General features: G+C 33.2%; 1 protein-coding gene across 3 annotated transcripts in view; it reads right to left on the bottom strand.

Annotated features, from left to right (window-relative positions):
- Positions 1 to 758: 758 nt before the first annotated feature.
- Positions 759 to 19,269, bottom strand: part of LOC149925542 (ATP-binding cassette sub-family C member 1-like) — an 83,501-nt gene continuing 64,990 nt past the window's right edge. For all 3 annotated transcript variants that reach the window (XM_090159709.1, XM_090159707.1, XM_090159708.1), the window contains 8 exons: positions 16,652 to 17,185; positions 13,521 to 13,720; positions 12,139 to 12,265; positions 7,272 to 7,373; positions 4,813 to 4,959; positions 4,147 to 4,472; positions 2,579 to 2,773; positions 759 to 1,001 (listed from right to left, as the gene is read on the bottom strand). In XM_090159709.1, the coding sequence (XP_090015835.1) occupies positions 884 to 1,001; positions 2,579 to 2,773; positions 4,147 to 4,472; positions 4,813 to 4,959; positions 7,272 to 7,373; positions 12,139 to 12,265; positions 13,521 to 13,720; positions 16,652 to 17,185 (1,749 nt within the window). In that variant the 3' untranslated portion in view covers positions 759 to 883. The remainder of the gene's footprint in view (positions 1,002 to 2,578; positions 2,774 to 4,146; positions 4,473 to 4,812; positions 4,960 to 7,271; positions 7,374 to 12,138; positions 12,266 to 13,520; positions 13,721 to 16,651; positions 17,186 to 19,269) is intronic.

Here is a 19,269-nt window from a genome sequence, read left to right as displayed (position 1 = left end):
AGTATACCCCTAAGCAAAATCGTCTATGTATAAAGTGTCCAGGATTTTTTATAAGTCCTTGCTAGAACATTGTCAGTTCCTCGGTCGGATCTAAATCCAAATTGATAATCTGTTAGTTATTTTTTATAGCGAATGAGTTAAGTCTATCAAAAATGCTTTATTAAAAACTTTGGCAATACACGAAAGTAAAGTAATTGGTCCATAATTTGTAGCCCTGTTATAAGAATCTATTTAGATTGGGAGAATAAAAGTGTTATTTTGCTTTTTTGGGTACTTACATTAACGGATCACTGCTATTTCAAACATCGATTTCTCCTAGTTGGATACCAAAAAAAACGAAACTTTCAATTAAGTATGATCAAAGAACGCTCATTGCTTTTCAAAAACTTAGTAAAAGAACATTACTACTAAAAGTTTCCTAAACAATTTCCAATGTGTTAATTAACCACAGTGGCATATACGTAAATTACGTATCACACACAAAACGAGCTTATACTCAAAGGAATATATCTCTATAGTTTTCATATTTTTGAAAACAAAATTCCTTATTGTTTAGTATAAAATATGCCTAACTAATAATTTTAATTGGTTTAAAAAATTCATACATAAGCATCCCACATGATTTTCAAAGGAATATTTTCCGTTAGAGTTGTTAAGAATACTTTACAAGGTATCCTGGATGAATGCTTAAGGAAAAAGACTCAACTGATATTCTAAATTTATTCTTAAGATTTCAAGAAATATTTTACAAAGTCTTCGATAATTGGTTTTAATAAGAAAACATACTCTAAAACACCCAAAGTATTGTCTATTTGGCTATAGCGCTTGATATTGAATAAAATGTTTGTCAGAATGTTACAGTTTTATAGACTTTGCCATTTAGCTATTGCTTTTCAAGATCCGAATATTTAGATAGATTATAAAACCATGACTCGCTATCTCTTTTAAGATCACTAGGAGCGCCAAATTCGACGATTTTCCCTTGAGAGAGAACCAACACCCTGAAAATAAATTCATATTTTATTCAACTGTAAAATTAATTTCTAAATTTAAATAGTCAGATATTATAGCATTATTACCCTTTAATTTTGTTTTGTAGTTTTGTAATTTTAATAGATATTGGCCTACGATTTACGGAGGGAGTGGCTGAAATTATTTAACTTGGAAATATAATTTCACCTCTATAGCCGCCGGTACCAGTTATTTTGTAAGTTATAATTATTTATTTGGCCTTTAATTAGTGAAAATGAAAATTACTTGAACGTGTTTGGTTTAAACATTATGACGATGTCTTTGGCAGTTCGTGTGATTAATATGCTTGAATGGAAATTTTCCAGGTAATGGAGCCACAGTCTATAAATCTTAATTTAAACTTTAAATAATTATTTATCGAATGCCGGATCGTTTTTCAAATAAATAATTTAAAACAAATTCGAACCTTATAATTTATTTCATTGATTATAAAGATAATTCAACTTAAAAATCACAAATGAAAATTATAAAACTTCTATATAAATAATATCCGAAACACCTCAAAAATGAAATCAGCCCTTTCGGAGTAAATAGATAACGCTAAATTGAAAATCTATCGGTTGCTTGGGATACTCGCAGTTCAAACCATTATATCGTCTTTTGCACTGGGAGGAAACCTCCTGCCTAATAGTTTCATTTAGCAATGTAGTAATTTTGTTTAGTTACTCCAGAAAATTCATTTGAGTTGGCAAATTGTGTAAGTACTAAAAGCGCGTGCCCTCTTAAAAATGCGGCGGAACTGCAGGTTTTGGAAATGCAGTATATCATTACGAAATGGGTTCCTCAAACCGCCGGAGAATCTTCGCCCTGGTATCAGTGTCGCCAGCACCAGAAACATTAGCTAGGACCGTGCTTTGACGGGGTCCACTTGACAACCGGGTGCGTTCTTTATTTAATTTAATTTTTACCTGCTAAAACATAGGAGCAACAAACACAAGAAGAACGCAACTAGCCTTTAAACACGCTAACGAAGGGTTGTGTACGAATTTCATTGGACAAGCGTCACGAGCCTTTACGCTGAACGTTTTATAGGCGGGGGGAAGACAATTTCCGAATTTTCCCCTTCCGACGGCAGCAGGCGCTACAGCGTCTAGCCAATTAAAAATGTACGCAAGAAAATCCACGACTTTTGACGGGTTGCGTTCTCCTTGTGTGGGGTGTTGTGTTTGTTACTCCTAGGTTCCACGAACCAATATCCGCAAATAGTTGCTAGGTGACTTTGTACTAGGGTGGTGACTTGGTTAGTAACCAAGCTGATGATTTTTATTATTTTTAGTTAGGTTGCTAGTTTGGCTTTATTATCATTTCTTCTTATAGGCGGTGAGGGAACTCGTTGTTATGAAACATTTATTTTTCTAATTGTGGAGCCTTGCCCCTTATCCCCGTTCATTCTCAGAAGATGCTGCGAGATCTCTTACGCTGATTCAAGGTGCCGCGCGGCAATATGTCTTAGAAATCTTTGAGATTGTATTTCTTGAAAAAAGTGTGTCTTTGTTTTAAGGATATTCTAAAAACATATTAATAAGTCAATTGCGTGTATTTTTACCTGTCATAGTCCATGATAGTGTTTATTCTATGCGCAATGGTGATAATTGTGCAAGATTGAAATTGGTCCCGAATTGTGGCTTGAATGAGATCATCCGTTTCCATGTCCACAGAAGCCGTCGCTTCGTCCATCACCAAAATCTTCGTCTTCCTGATAAGCGCTCTTGCCAAACAGACCAGTTGACGCTGGCCAACGCTAAACAAAAAAATAAAGCTATCCTTATTAATAATTACTATTTCGTTGTTCCCAATATAGCTATAACAATCAATCATTTAAGTAATTTTTATTTAATGGCGTTATGCACCACGTGACAAACGATTTCATTAAGAAAGAGACAGAAGAGTTTATCATGACGTTTATAATAGAAAACTGTCTATCATCATGGACTATAGACCACATTCGGCAAAGCCACACCAACTTAGCCTCTAGAACCAAATTATACTTCTCTAATTTTCTGAAAAGTAGGATAAAATAAATTGATTTGAAGAATTTACAAGGAGCCTTCGGTTTCATATCGTTTTTCTACTACGTAGGCTTGTGTATGTCAATTACTACTGCGTAGGACTTTTTCCTGGGTGTTAAATCAACCCGCTTTTAATCCCAGATGTAAGGAAATGTATTACAGACAATTAGCCAATGATACGCTTCACATTTTCTGACGTCATGGGTGCCGAGAAGAATTTTAGAAGTCTGGAAATTCGCCGAAAAACTCGATTTCCACCATTTCGACTTCTTTTTATAATAATTCAAAGACCACTTAACCAATTTTGATGAAATTTTCTGTACTTGCTATAAAATGTTTGCTATTTCTAATGAATCATTAAATAGCCATAGCTAAAATTTCGTGCAACCAACACTTTAATATTAAGTTCGAAAACACCAACTTTGTATATTATGTACATTGTGGTTTCCAGGACGAAACAAAGCATTAAAAGAACTAAATTTAATTAAACAAACGAAAAGTAGGTGAAACTATAAAGCTATTTTAGTCTTGCCCAAACTTTAAAAATGGAAAAGAAAAACCACGCGTGATCGCTACTCTACGCACATTTTTGCACGAGTCGTTCAACGAACGAAAAATGACGAAACTAACATAATCACCGTATTTTACAGAAATGGCTATTCACTACGACGCGACGTCAATCAATTACAATGTAGTCACGTGAGTCCCATTTTTTCATTCCCCATCGACTTTATACTTTCGCCTATTGTTCAGGTAAAGAAAATTAGTTTTATAAGACAAAACATCAAGTGAGCTTCAGTTAGTACGCTTAGGTCTGCTACTAAAGTTCATATAATCGCCTGGATTGAACGTGGCTGCCTTGAAGGATTTTAACGCGTAAAAAGATAACTATCAAATAGTATGCGGCTAAAGATAAAAATATTATATTGCCACGCGGAATATTAGCAAATAAATCTGGTCGAAAAGATTTGTGGTAAGAACTGGTGAAATTTCGCTGAATGAGTTCTAACGCCGTGGTATCCAATTTTTTTTAAAGGATTTCAAAACTGCAGACCCGTATCAAAATCGTTATTCACACAGTTTGAAAATTCTAATAAACTCTGACCTTAAATTCTGTCCACCTTCCATCATTTCGTGACTTAGCCCATTTTTGTACGTCTTCACGAGAGATTTTAAATGAGCTAATTCTAGAGCTGTCCAGAGTTCGTCGTCACTGTTTAAGTTGAAAGGGTCCAAGTTGAATCTCAGGGTTCCGGAGTAGAGAACCGGATCCTGCGGAATGATGGTGATTCTGGATCGCAGATCGTGTAGACCCAGTTGGCTGATGTCTTGTCCGTCGATAATGATTTCTCCGTTTGCCGGCTCAATCATCCGAAACAGAGCCAATGCCAAAGAAGATTTTCCAGCGCCTGTTCTTCCTACTACACCAACCTATTTAAATATATAGAAATTACTTTGACTATCTTGAAAATGCTCACAATCTTTGTAATTTTTATAACAAAGGCCACAACAAAGTAAAACCAAAATTTGAAATTATATAGCAAAATCAACCATTTATATTTCATTATAATTTTGGGTTATATATTATTTTATTTTTTTAAATATAATAAGCAACTACTGAAAAAAATAAATTATGTTTTTAGAAGGTTAACAGAAAATGTGAAGCGTTTGTTTCCACAAAAATTAACTTCAACATTTCCGGCTTTCAGTGATTCTGTAGACCATGAATCTTAATTCTTAATAATATTTTTAAAACTATCTAATTTCTTACTTTTTCCATTGGATTTACAACGAAAGATATGTTATTTAAAACCAGGTCCAATCCTTCGCGGTAGCGAGTTGAATAATTCCGAAATATTATTTGACCTTTCTCAGGCCATTGCTTCGGTAGACGCGCTCGTGGTTTATTCAAATCTGCCTGTGTGGGAGAAAAACGTTCATGAAATGATACAGGCATTAATACACTTTGTGCCACTTGTCAGGGGCGGATTAACCCTTTCGGCGCCTTTAGGCACATAAACATTTGGCGCCCCTTGGCATTGGTCAGCTAAGGTGGGGCGTATCGGTTTATAATAAATAAATAAATAAATATATTTTAGTTTCCCAAAACCTTTTCAGCGTTATTTTGAGTAGGGGCAAGCCAAGTACATGGACCGTGGGGCTTTATCAGAGTTTTGGCGCCCCTAGAAAAATGGCGCCCTAGGCACGTGCCTACTTTGCCTAATGGTTAATACGCCCCTGCCACTTGTGCACTATAGACTAATTCTTTGTTGAGTACTAAACTTATTGTTTCCTAACATACACATTTTTCCTTCAAAATCACGCCCATTTTAAACATCAGTGATGAATCTTTGAAATTTGCAATTTATTTTATTTACAAGTACAACATTTTTTCTAGACCTTTCAATAGGCCTTTCTATAAAGTAACATTGGCCTTCTTGTTTAGATGTATTGGGCGCATCACTCGTGACGTAGAAGTGACGTTTCACTAGCCGCCCTTTTTATAAAGATCTAACCACCTAGACTGAATTGAACTTCTACGTATCTCGTGACGAAAGCGATACATTAAAACAAGTTCGGCAAGCGTAATGACTTTATAGAAAGGCCTATAGTTCTTAATAGAGCTAACCATTCAAGTTAAACCAATTCGAAATAGAATACCTTTAAAAACTTTCGCATTAAATATAAAAAATAAGTGTTTATTGGTTAATTATTTAGTTCACTGTTCAAGAGTTCGATTACATTATCTAAAGATTAAAAAATTTTTACCTTTTTTAAAATAATAATTAATTAGGCAGCATTGCCCCTAATCTGGATAAAAGTCGATTAATTTATTGAAGACGATGACCACCTTTTTACAATTTAAATTAATATAGAGGAAAATTTCGAGAAAAAAATTTATCTAGTCTGTATTAATTTTATGGAATGAAAATAAATGATAAAGAGACCGCAATTGCTATTTTAAATAAGTGGGCTAATTTTGTAAAATAACAATTACCTTCGTTACAAACCCTAGTCTGAATTTAGCATCATTTCAGACTAGTGTTGTTAATTTTCCGGAAAAATAAAATGCGGAAAAATTTCCAGAAAATTTTCCGTAAATCGGAAAAATAAAACAATTGAATCATAAATTACTTTTAAATGTTTTTATCTTTTTATCGATATAAAATGTCTAATATCAGTAAACATACTTTAAAACATTCATATTGTTACATTGTAAATCACTTTAAACTAGTCTAGATGTTTAGTTTAACTTTCAGATTCGAAAAAATGATGCGAAAATGCTGCTTTATTTAAATTTGCAAACAATAAATTAGACTTTTATCATGGAATTAAACCTTTTTTTAAATTTTTTCGGAAAAATACGGAAAATTTTCCGGGAAATTTTCTAACTTAGAACACTATTAAAGACCCTAGTCCTTATTCGGTGTTATTACCATTTCGTTTCATTATCTAGCACCATTACGAGCACTAGACTAGAAGTCTCGGGCTCTAGACAAATGCGCATAATTTTGTTAGGGTCCCTGAATACAAATGAGCCTAGCAAAGGGCCATTCAAATTACATAGCATCGTTCCGGGCCCTAGACATCATCTAATTTGTTGCGGAGCTAAAATCCTCTCAAGTGCTCTAGACAATATTAAACTCATGAAGTCTAGTTTGTTAATCAAATATTTTGGGGCCTATAAAATTGCGAATCGTTCAATTTTTTTAAAGTACGGGCACCAATAAAGTTTTGCCTTGAAGCAAATCTCTTTTTGGAGAGTGACTTAATTTTTAATAAATAAAACTGAATGTTTTAATGAAACATAACCTCCTAGTTTTAAATGTTAAACTTTTTAAAAAAACATTAGGCTCCTGCTCCTTTAAATGATTAACTTCGGCTCTCTTAACTATTATACCATTTTTCACATTTGAAAATATTTTAGCCGCGTAGCTTAATTTACAGCTGATTCAGAACATACTTTATTTTCAAATATTTTTTACAGTTCTGGATTTTTTATGAACATTTTTGAAGTTTAAATAATCGTGCTAAATTTGTAAATTGAAATATACACAAAATATGTAAACTGCAGTACAATAATAACATAGCAACAAATTAACTTTAAATAATTCACTCACATAGATATTCATAGAGTATTCGTTTTAGTAAAGGGGCACAAAATATCTTAATAACCTTGGATTATAGTTTAAAAAAAACTAAAATTGTGCGGATATAAATTTTACTCACTTCAGGATTTAATTTGAAATATTCAAAAATCCTTTCCAGACTCACAAAAGAAGCCTCAACTTGTGTCCCGTAAAGTAATATGCGCCACACCAAAGGTGCAATCTGCAAAAGTTGGAAAATTGAACAATGAACGATTACAAAAAATAGCATTTTGAGAGCTTAACATTATTAGTTATTGAGAACTTAAATTACAGGATGATCGAAATAAATTCGCGAAAAACGAACAATGAGGTAGATAAGAAATAAAATTAAAATTGTGATATTTACTTATATTCTTGATATTTAAATATATTCGTGATATTTAATTATAATCGTTTTATCTAATTATAATCGTGTTATTTAATTAAAATCGTGTTATTTTCTAATAATCGTGTTATTGAAATACAATCTTTATATTATTTTTAATCGTGTTATTTGATTATAATCGTGTTATTTAAATATTATCGTGTTATTTAAATATAATCGTGTAATTTAATTATAATCGTGATATTTAATTATATTCTTGATATTTAATTAAAATCATGTTATTTAATTATAATCATGTTATTTAATTATAATCATGTTATTTAATTATAATCTTTATATTATTTTTAATCGTGTTATTTAAATATAATCGTGTTATTTAATTATAATCGTGTTATTTAATTATAATCGTGTTATTTAATTATAATCGTGTTATTTGATTATAATCGTGTTATCACTTTAGTACTCCAAGCCTAGTGTAAAAGTTAGTTCTAGTAATTATTTAGAAAAAACACAACGATTTCCCTTAAAGAGGTGCGTAACAAGTTTCGGCGATGGTGATTACGCCGCCGTTCTCAAACGCGTATAACAAATCGAATGACATCGAGCACTCGCTCTTCGCTCGTCGTGAACCATCAAAAACCACAACCATAACAAACCAGATTGGGGGGTGGGGGGGAACCAAAAAAAATTAATTATAATCGTAAGATTTTATTGTGATCGTGCAATCTAAGTATTATCATAATATTTTATTAAAATAGTGATATTTATTTTCAATTGTGATACTTAGCTTTAATTATGATATTTAATAAAAACGTAATATTTAATTATAATCGGTATATTTAATAAAAACGTAATATTTAATTATAATCGGTATATTTAATAAAAACGTAATATTTAATTATAATCGGTATATTTAATAAAAACGTTATATTTCATTATAATCGGTATATTTAATAAAAACGTAATATTTCATTATAATCGTGATCTTTCATTATAATCGTGATCTTTCATTATAATCGTGATCTTTCATTATAATCGTGATCTTTCATTATAATCGTGATCTTTCATTATAATCGTGATCTTTCATTATAATCGTGATCTTTCATTATAATCGTGATCTTTCATTATAATCGTGATCTTTCATTATAATCGTGATCTTTCATTATAATCGTGATCTTTCATTATAATCGTGATCTTTCATTATAATCGTGATCTTTCATTATAATCGTGATCTTTCATTATAATCGTGATCTTTCATTATAATCGTGATCTTTCATTATAATCGTGATCTTTCATTATAATCGTGATCTTTCATTATAATCGTGATCTTTCATTATAATCGTGATCTTTCATTATAATCGTGATCTTTCATTATAATCGTGATCTTTCATTATAATCGTGATCTTTCATTATAATCGTGATCTTTCATTATAATCGTGATCTTTCATTATAATCGTGATCTTTCATTATAATCGTGATCTTTCATTATAATCGTGATCTTTCATTATAATCGTGATCTTTCATTATAATCGTGATCTTTCATTATAATCGTGATCTTTCATTATAATCGTGATCTTTCATTATAATCGTGATCTTTCATTATAATCGTGATCTTTCATTATAATCGTGATCTTTCATTATAATCGTGATCTTTCATTATAATCTTGATCTTTCATTATAATCTTGATCTTTCATTATAATCGTGATCTTTCATTATAATCGTGATCTTTCATTATAATCGTTAAATATATTATTATTATGGCAAGTATAAATCTATTTCAGAACTGGCTACTAAACATGTGTCAATCGGCTACAAAACCCAATGTGATAAAATTTTCTGAATTTTATTGAGCGGAGCGAACGAGCGAAGAGAGTGAGTGGAGCTCTCACTGTGGTGACTTCAATGGGAAAGTTGGCTGTGTGTGTGTGTGTGTGTGTGTGTGTGTGTGTGTGTGTGTGTATGTGTGTGGGTATGTGTGTGTGTCGCACTTGGGGGAGAAGAGAAAGTGACTCTGAACGAGACGGAGAAGAGAGAGGGAAATTCGCGGTAATGTCCGGAAGAGAGGGAGACCTTCGCCGCGAGAGACAAGAAAAGAGAGGGGGGGACAAGGCATTGCCGTTCAGGATATAATTTAAGCGAAAAATAAAGAGTTGACTTATTATATAAGTTATAAAAAAGATTGGACTAATAAATTATTATTTAGGAGAGGGAGACCTTCGCCGCGAGAGAGGGGGGGACAAGAAAAGAGAGGGGGAGCGAAAAATAAAGAGTGGACTTATTATAAATTATAAAAAACATTGGACTAATAAACTGCTTGTTTTTAAGTTGGTTCAAAAATACGACATTACTAAAGTTTTACAACTCTTCGACAACTCCGTAATTCACGATTATCGTAGCGCCCACGCTCCGCTCAAGTCTTTGTCGAGAATGCCGGCTCCGGGTTTTGAGACGCCCTAGTATTAACAAGTCAGCTCAGCCATTATATTAGTTCCACATGGGCCAAATGTATGGTTTCCAAGAAATCAATTTTCCAAATTAAAGGAGCACCGAGTGCCCCAATGAGTATCGCGATCGAGATAAAAGTTAATCATCCATAAATGGACGTATCATTTATATTTGTAAACTCAGCGGCTGCCGAGAAATCAATGCCCGTGAGTTACGGGACCCCGAGGGTCCAAACGGTTAACACGCCTCTTAAGCCGCGTTCCCACTTACCCCTTAAATCGCTTCGTTTAGATAACTAGTGAGAAATCGCCTCGTGTTGGTTCGGGAAGCAACTTGTCCAAGTCCGCTCGCTTAGAATCGCTTTCAAAACGACGAGGCGGGGAAGTCAAATTGCTCGTATTTTCCAAAATAATGGGGATTAAATTCTAAATAATGTCTAATAATATTACTGTATGTATAGTAAACATGATTAACTAATTGTTTTGGGATACATTTTAGTATTTTCAAAATTCTAGTCATCATTTGAAATGGCGTTAAGCCTTGGTTATAAGCGAACAGGGCTGAATAGATTTCGCACGTGTGAACCAAGAATTATCGTCGGCGGTCAAAACTGTCATACAAACCGATATAAACTGGGTTTTAGGCTCTAGTGTGAACGTAGCTTTAGAGGTTTTTTTCCCTATTCATAGACGTATCGTTCATATTTGTCCCCTCAATGGTCGCTGAGAAATCAAGGGCCAAAAATTAAAGGCCCCAATGGCTATAGTAATAACGTAGTTTTTAAATTTAAATGATTAATACCCAAACTGAATGATTTTTACATATCTGGTTTAGAAATACAATAGGGAAACGCGTTAATTGTCATTTAATTTATAAATTAGATGACCGGGGCTTAGGGTGGTGCTTTGGGTATAAGCCTAGCTGATTATTACTTTTATTATATACTTACTCGCAAAATATAAAATACTTTAAATGCCGTTTGTGGAATTTCCAAGCTCATTGCGCAACCTCGAAATTTTATTCAATTTACCCCAAAATTCTTAAGAACCAGATTTTCATACTTTGAAACACACGGCATGGCATCAACATTTAAGAAATAATTTAATAAGGACCACCTTAATAATTATAGTCTAAATTTTTTTAACATATTGATTTACTTTTCATTTCAGCCCATAAAATAATAAAACAAATTATCTCTAAATCAAATATCGGGCTTTTTCGGGTAACCGCAGTACCCACTGAACCCAAGGTACAAATTTCTATAAGAAACCCCAAAAACCAAACCAAAAGAAAATTACTACCCTCATTACTCCTTGCTGTTACTTAATAAAAACACCTGTTGTACTTCTGCCGAACAATGCGTGTAGCGTCACAACATAAAAGCGATTACTTGGGGAAGACTGGTTCATTTCATTCAGAAAAATTAAGACTAGTCAGAAAAATTAAGACTAGTCAGAAAAATTAAGACTAGTCAGAAAAATTAAGACTAGTCAGAAAAATTAAGACTAGTCAGAAAAATTAAGACTAGTCAGAAAAATTAAGACTAGTCAGAAAAATTAAGACTAGTCAGAAAAATTAAGACTAGTCAGAAAAATTAAGACTAGTCAGAAAAATGTATATAAAGTTCAGACATTCTGTCCTATTTAACATACAAAAAAATTTGAAAAATATTGCTTGGATTAATATTCATTTTTTCTTATTTCTTAATTTACTATTTTTATTTCTCAAGTTTTGATCATATTTGTAATTGGTACGTCTGAACTAAAGATTTTCCTGCGTAGGTGTAATAGATTCCACAAAAAAATATTATTACTATTGTAATATCGAGTGATGTTAACGGTAATAGTTAGTGTAGGGAGCTGTTGGCTCGCGTGGCTTGCAGGGCTTGCCACCACCCTCCTACGCATTTTAACCCGGCCACCTGAATTAAAGGCCTTAAAAGTCGCTCGATGACTTAGGCCTAGGGTGGTGCCTTGGGTATTAGCCTAGCTGATTATTATTATTATTATTATGATTATTAAATGTATTTCATGTACTTAGACATTTTCTTTGTGGTTTTGTTCATAAATGTATTCGATACTTTACCATTCACTTAGTGAAATAAATTTTCTGAAGGCGCCTAGTGAAAAAGTAACTAGAATCATTTTACTGAGGTGATAATTAAATAACACAAACCGTGTTCAAGTTGTTGAGAATATATCCAACAATTCCAGGTGAGAGGAAATCTTTGGACAGTATTGCCCATAGATAAGCGATGAGTAACAGCACACTTAGCAACAAATTTACCCGGAAGGACATCCATCTGAAAATAAAGTTATATAGTTTCGAAATCGTTATTAAACAGATTAATCATTATCTCTAAAACGTGTAGACGAAGATTTATGGTGTACGATCTACTCCCCCACAAGAGGGGTGGCTTTCGTATAAACTATTCTGGTCCTATTAATTCGTTTGGTTTGAAAGATGAATAATTTATAAAAGCGATTTTGCAAAATATAGGCCAAACGTAAGGATAAACTAACCTTTTTTAGAGAAAATAACTTTATACTCAACTAATTTAATTGTAAATATGGATAGTCCAGATTTTGCAATCATTAGAAATTAACGGATTTTAATACGAAATATCTTTGCAGGGAAAAAACTAGTGATACAATATTATTAAAGCGAGGAAAAAAATATTTAAAGATCACTAGTACGTCCACGAAATACATGCACCGCCTGGAAAATATGGAAATCAGTATTTTTAAATGTACCGGATTTCAAAAACTATGACATATAACTAATATCAACCTGGATATATTGTGTTGAAAACAATTTCCTTTTTGTGTTTCCTGGTTGAGTGAGTGTAGAGATTAATATCACAATTATCATGACCGTTACAACAGAAATTGTAACGCAAGAACTTTAAGGGGGAAGAATACAGTAAAAGCCTCTTTTTCGTTCAAACTGAACGTTTCCGTTTTAACAATTACATTATTGAATTATATTTTTCTTATTAGGCTGAACCTTCCTCTAGTGCTTAGAATAATTTTAATATTTCTAATATTAATAGTTAACGAGATATAAGGTCCTAACTAAAGGGTAGTTTCGGTGCTTGCGCAACTTGTTTAGCTCCGGGGATCCGAATTAAAACGAAATAACTTAATTACTTTTAAATTTAAAATTGTAAAAAATATTTTAGGCACTAAACAAGAGGCTGTTCTACACTTAAATATTAATTTTATAAGTGAAAATACAAAATTAAAAGAGTTCAGCTTGAAATAGCGCGAAAATAGACAATGGCCAGTATAGTCTTCCCCTTAAACGAGGAAGAGCGACTTCACTGGCCACTACACAAAACACGAAATTAATTTCAATAATATACTTTACTCTACTGTTGTTTGAATTCAAGTGCCAAAAAAAGAATATTAAAATTGTTCAACACACCAAGAACATAAATAAGAAAAATTGTTAAGAGGCCAAGTTAAATATAATTGATATAAGTAAAATAAATAAAACATATTGTAAACTACACGCGATAACACTTTGTTTAATTGAAATATATGAAAGTTTCTAACCTCACACTCATTGTCCATAAATAATATTTCGCTTCGTTATCCTCAATGAGTGAAAATGCTTTCTCGGTGAATATGTCTGTAGCTTTCAGAGATCTAATGACGCTGGCACCGGCCAAAGTATCAGAAAAATGAGTGAACAGAGGAGAATTTGAGTTGACGTAATGGTTCTTGAACTGTCGATGAGATTTCGAGTAATACACCTGAAAGCATTTAGTTTCGTCGAAATTAAGTATTACCATAAAATATATTTTAAAATAAAAATGCTATGACCAGTTTCAGATGAAACACAAATAATTTGCATCAGCAATATGCGTTTTCATATTCGCTAGGCTTATACGGAAGGCACCACCCTAGACCCAAGTCATCTAGCGACTTTTAATGCCTTTATCCCAGGGGCCCGGGAGGGTGGGGGAAACACCCAAAGGTTCTTACGCGCAGCTTAGCCGTGTGTAATGTTTTTTATCCTTTTGCTTTTTGAAATGTATAGACGATAGAACTTTTATCCCAAATATAATTTTGTTGAATTAAATTCTTTATACGTCATAATATACATCAAAAATATCATCTAGAGTAGCATCAAACTAGACATTATTGATTTAGGCTTTGAATAGTTAAACTTGAATAAAATTTTATTCTCGAAGACCTATTGGTCCGAGTATTCCGTAAGTTTTATCATTAATTTAAATCGGTTATGGATTAGCTTTTTCCCTCTTTTTATATATGAACTTTTCTACTTTCTTGCGAATTTTAACATAGAAGGGATTGATTTCATTTACCTGCACCTGAGAACAAAAATCAAGTAATTTGATTTTTTTTGGTGGCTTAAAAAATATAATTAAATTGACAGGAAGAATTCTGATATCAGTGGTGGAAATCTATCACAAATATTCGGAAATATATCAATTTTCTATCAAGCAAGTGTCAAACTATCCCAGGAGTAAAAACGCGAACAAGTAAAGAGACCAATAAGTAGGGGAGAAAACTAAGCTTTAATTGGGGGAAAATATGCGGTACTTCGGCCGATAGGCCTTCAAGGCGAAAAAACTATCCCATACTCAGATCTTTTAAAAATTGAAAACAACATTTCACAATATAACCGCAAAATTGTTATATGGTTTTAATTCATCGACGGTATCGAAAAAGTGTTTCTATAATATAACACAATCCAAAATGAGAAGTATAAAATGTTCTTATTCGCGTCCCGCCAGTTATTTAAGCGCTTTACTCGCGTGCTCTCTACCTTCAAACACTACAGCTTAGCAAGGACAGTAGATACAGGGACGAGAAAGCAGGGGGGAAAAATTTGATTTTAAACGTCTTCATATTCACGGGTAGTTAGATGTAAACAAACCGCGGCCATTGTTAAGACTTGGTTCACCATGGACAGTATTATTGTAGTTAGTTTTTACCATTTTGGTGTTAAATTAAAAATAAAACTACGAGCGTAAATAAAAAATGCCCATTTGTTTTGAACACTTAAGCCTCGTCAAGCCCCGCTAAAATTAGGTGACCGCCATTTTTTTGTTTACAACTAACTCTCCTTGCGTTTAGGTCGTTTTAGGTGATATATTCCAACAGAGGCCACCAATACACTTTCTCGTCCCTGTATCTACTGTCCTTGAGCTAAGTGACGTTAAAACAACATTGTCACATGACCTCAGGTATAGTATAAAAACACCTTTTGTAAAAAATTAGTTTCGTTTAACAGCAGGGGCAGCTCGAGTTCTGATAAGACTTTTCCTTGGTTTGGACTTTACTCAAATATTATTTTGTCCTCGACCACTTCTAAAATTTAACTTCGTCCGCAGTTCCTTGAAGAATTTCTGGCTAAACGCTATACTGATCAAATTGATTCTTTTGTTTTGAAGCTGTAGGATTAATGACTTATGAAGAGATTCCAAAAACGAAATAGACTCGATTCTCGCTCTAAATCTTTTCAGAGGAGGCTGATAAAGCCAGTTTATTTTACACATATATCTCATAAGACAATTTTAACCTTAGTTTACTTTGATAGGCCTTGTTTAAAAAGTATAATACTAAAAAATATATACCAAATATACTAATGTATAGAAAAAAATGTAACAATACAGTTATTTGACCAATCCATCAGTTTAAATAATTGTCAACCATAATATCAATCGTATAGAAGTGTTCATTAAAAATCCCACGAAAAAACAATTTTAATCCCAAATTAAATGTAAATATTAAAATAGCCAAATTAAAAAAAAAACATTTTTTTTCCTCTTTAACTCTCAAACGGCAAAATAATCTAACCTACCAAAGAAATATTTTCATTTATTTTCCAATTTATTTTTTTCAACTTTTTCCGTTGAAGTCGCTGATTTCCCATGTTAAATCACAAGTTTGTAAGTTTAAAAAATATGGTCCGTTTCACTGGCAAACTATAGCCCATTTGAAAGCTATCATATCGGCATTTGTAATTATATTACATATAGCTACTAAATATCCTCGAGTTTTTATCAAATCGGTTAGAAACACTTAAGCTCGTCATATTGTTCGCGTTTGGCATTTAACATTTAATTGTACTTTGTTAGTACTAAGAAGTAACATTGATGTTGAGTTTACGTAAATTCTTTACACAAAATCAACTATTATTAAAATAAATCCTTTATTTTAGTAAACGCAATCTGATTAAAATCAAAGAACTGGTTTTAAATATTAACTATTATGCATCGAAACAATTTTTCTTGTAATCTTCATTTACTTTTTAATAATAATAATAATAATAATAATCAGCTTGGCTAATACCCAAGGCACCACCTTAGGCCTAAGTCATCAAGTGACTTTTGAAGCCTTTAATTCAGGTGGCCGGGTTACACTGCGTAGGAGGGTGGTGGCAAGCCCTGCATGCCACGTGATCGAGCCAACAGCTCCCTACACTAACTATTACCGTTAACCTCAACAAGTTTTTGTGGAAGGGGAAACCGAAGAGCTCGGGGGAAAACCCCTTAAACCAGTGGGGGAGATAACTTGCAAACTCAACGCAGAAGGAGTTGTTCCGAGTTTTCACCCAGTGCCACAAGCTGGGATCGAACCCGGCTCCTCTTGCTGCGAGGCGAAAGTGCTAACCACAAATGTTTTGTATTAATTAGAATTAAATGGGTTCTTACTTTAATAAATATGAAAGGCACCAGGAAACACACAATCGCCAACGCAAAGAATGGAATTTCCACCATTACAGCTATTAATAAAGATACCGTCTGAAATACATATCCGATACTCATTAACAAACCAAAGTTTATTCCTTGATCGGCTTCCTGGATGTCAGATGTAAAGCGATTGAGGATACGTCCAACTGGAGTGGTGTCGAAGAAGGCTAACGGTGATCGAAGAACTGACTCTAGTAGTTTTCGATTAATTTTAACCGCGGCGTTTAACATTAAAATAAATAAAAATATTCCTGATATTAAGGAAATGCTAAAGTGGGCCAGATTAATTGTTCCAAATATTGAGAGTCGCTGAATTTTGGACATAGTGGCATTGCTCTGATCCACATATGAAGACTTAGTATCTGCAGTCCAAAGCACCAACCAATAATTGGAATACACAGATAAAGCGTAAGCGCAAGAAAATCCAATTAAAATGGCCAAACAGCTCTTTAAACCAATTAGGTTGAAATATTGACATGCCACCGAAAAAACTCCCTGAAATACAAAAGGAAAAAATAGTTTATACCTGAAAACGTTGAGATAAATTCTATTTTTTAGTTTTTTTTAAACTTAGGACACATTTGACATCTGTAAGATGAAAAGAAAAACCACTGTTGCACAGTTGAAAAATAAATTAACAACGCTACGTACGTTCTCACAGATCACACGTTTGAGTTGCGACGTTAAAAGACTTGTTAATAACGATTTAACTTTGCAACGGTGGTCATACTTTCATTTTATTTATGTATATGCAAAAACTTCGTCAAAATTCTATTCATGGAGATATTAAATTTTATAATAATGTAATATATTTTTAATTGTTGTTAAACATTAATTTTAATAAAAAATGTGTGTATAGGAAAGGTTGAAATATGCTACGAAATAACTTTTAACTGTAAGATATTCAATTAAAAATGAATGAAATTTTGAAAAATCCACTTAGTTTTTGTTGCCGCTGCCACCAGAACATATCGTGAGTTTTGTCGCAATTTCACTACGTTAGATTGGTTTCCAAACATCAATAGTTTTAGGTAAAACAAATGTGCATGATACGCTAGTTTCAACGCGTTATTCTCAACCCCAAAATCAATAATATATATCCTCGCGCAAGGTCGCCAAATCTTATGAAGTATACGATACATTTTTCTATGGAAATCGATGATCGTTTCATTGAAAGTTTACTTAATATCAATACTTGATCATTCAAAACATAATTTTTAATTGAAATGGAGTGACATTTCTAATTATAGACTTAGAGGTACCACCAGTAACATTTCAAGCCCATTGTTTGATACTGTGTTTCTAAATATTGCATAAGCCAAAAAAGTTTGTAGGAATTCCGTGAGCTCCATTATCACGCTCGCTAGCAGCATTAAAAAAACGTTCACATCTTTTGTTGCTACTTACGAGGATGGAAATATTCTTTCCAACTAGAAGTGTAGCAATTAATTTCGAATTTAGCGTGAATGCAGAGATTATTCTAAAAATATTGGTTTACATCCAATCGACAAAGAAAATAAAAACTTGGGCAACAAAAACGGAATATTAGTATTTTTACCGAGTTAACTAATCGTAGAGATAATAACTAAAATCTCGTCCAACCTAAATAAAAATTATATTTCTTTCTAAATTTCTCTGAGTAAGACATAGTCTTAAGAAGACACAGATATAGAAACTCGATCAATTATTAATTTGTCCACCTAAGTTCCGAAGTTGTACCTTAAATCAAAGGTAATTTGGACATCATACCCTCAATTCGAAATTACTGCCCTGAGTGAAGTCAACAGCATTTACCCATATCCGGTCGGAATTCCAAAAACTTTAGCTCCATAGTTACCATTGTAACTAACTTCTGAAAGCTTTAGAGACGAGTCGGGCCCCCGATTGAATCGGGCTTTTTATGCCCAGCCCGGGTCGGGCAGAAATAAATTTTAATTTTTACGCGTCGGGTCGGGCAAATTTAATTTTTGAAAATTTCGGGTCGGGTCGGGCCGGTTTTTTTTTTATTTTAAAATTAAATGGACCGGATCGGGCCGGGCCAATTTTCCAAAGGTCCGGTTTTTAATAAAAGGCCCGGCCCGGCCCGACCCGACCCGACCCTTACCCGCGACTGCCTACTGCGTAGGGCTTGTGAAATGATTCGGCCCTTCGGGTGTTGTACGAAGTGGGATAGAGGAAGAGAGAGGGTGCGGGTGAGAGATAGACGTAGTGACGTAATGAGTACTGCAAGCAGCACGACTAGCGTCTATTGAATATCATTTCCAGGTCGTCTCAGTCGTCCGATTCGCCTAAGCTTCTTTTACGTTTAGTTTTGGTTTTACTTTCCATTTCACGGCGTTAAAATTGCGAATTTACAAGTCACGTGTCTCGGCGTACTTTGAAAAAATATAGCTAGAAGAATTCTAGGTATTCCCGCGTCACAAACGAGTGACGAACGTGTATTTTCCAGCACGGGATGAACAAATTTCAACTCTTTCGCAACTAACTTTTCTTCACAAAATTTTTTTAAATAAATAAATGCTTCTTGTTATATTTTATAATGCATATCTACATCTACACTATATAATAAAATAAAAAAA

The sequence above is a fragment of the Leiobunum rupestre genome, chromosome 10 (assembly GCF_980474605.1).
Source record: "Leiobunum rupestre chromosome 10, qqLeiRupe1.1.hap1, whole genome shotgun sequence".
Lineage (NCBI taxonomy): Eukaryota > Metazoa > Arthropoda > Arachnida > Opiliones > Sclerosomatidae > Leiobunum > Leiobunum rupestre.
This window is presented reverse-complemented; position numbering and strand designations above follow the sequence as displayed.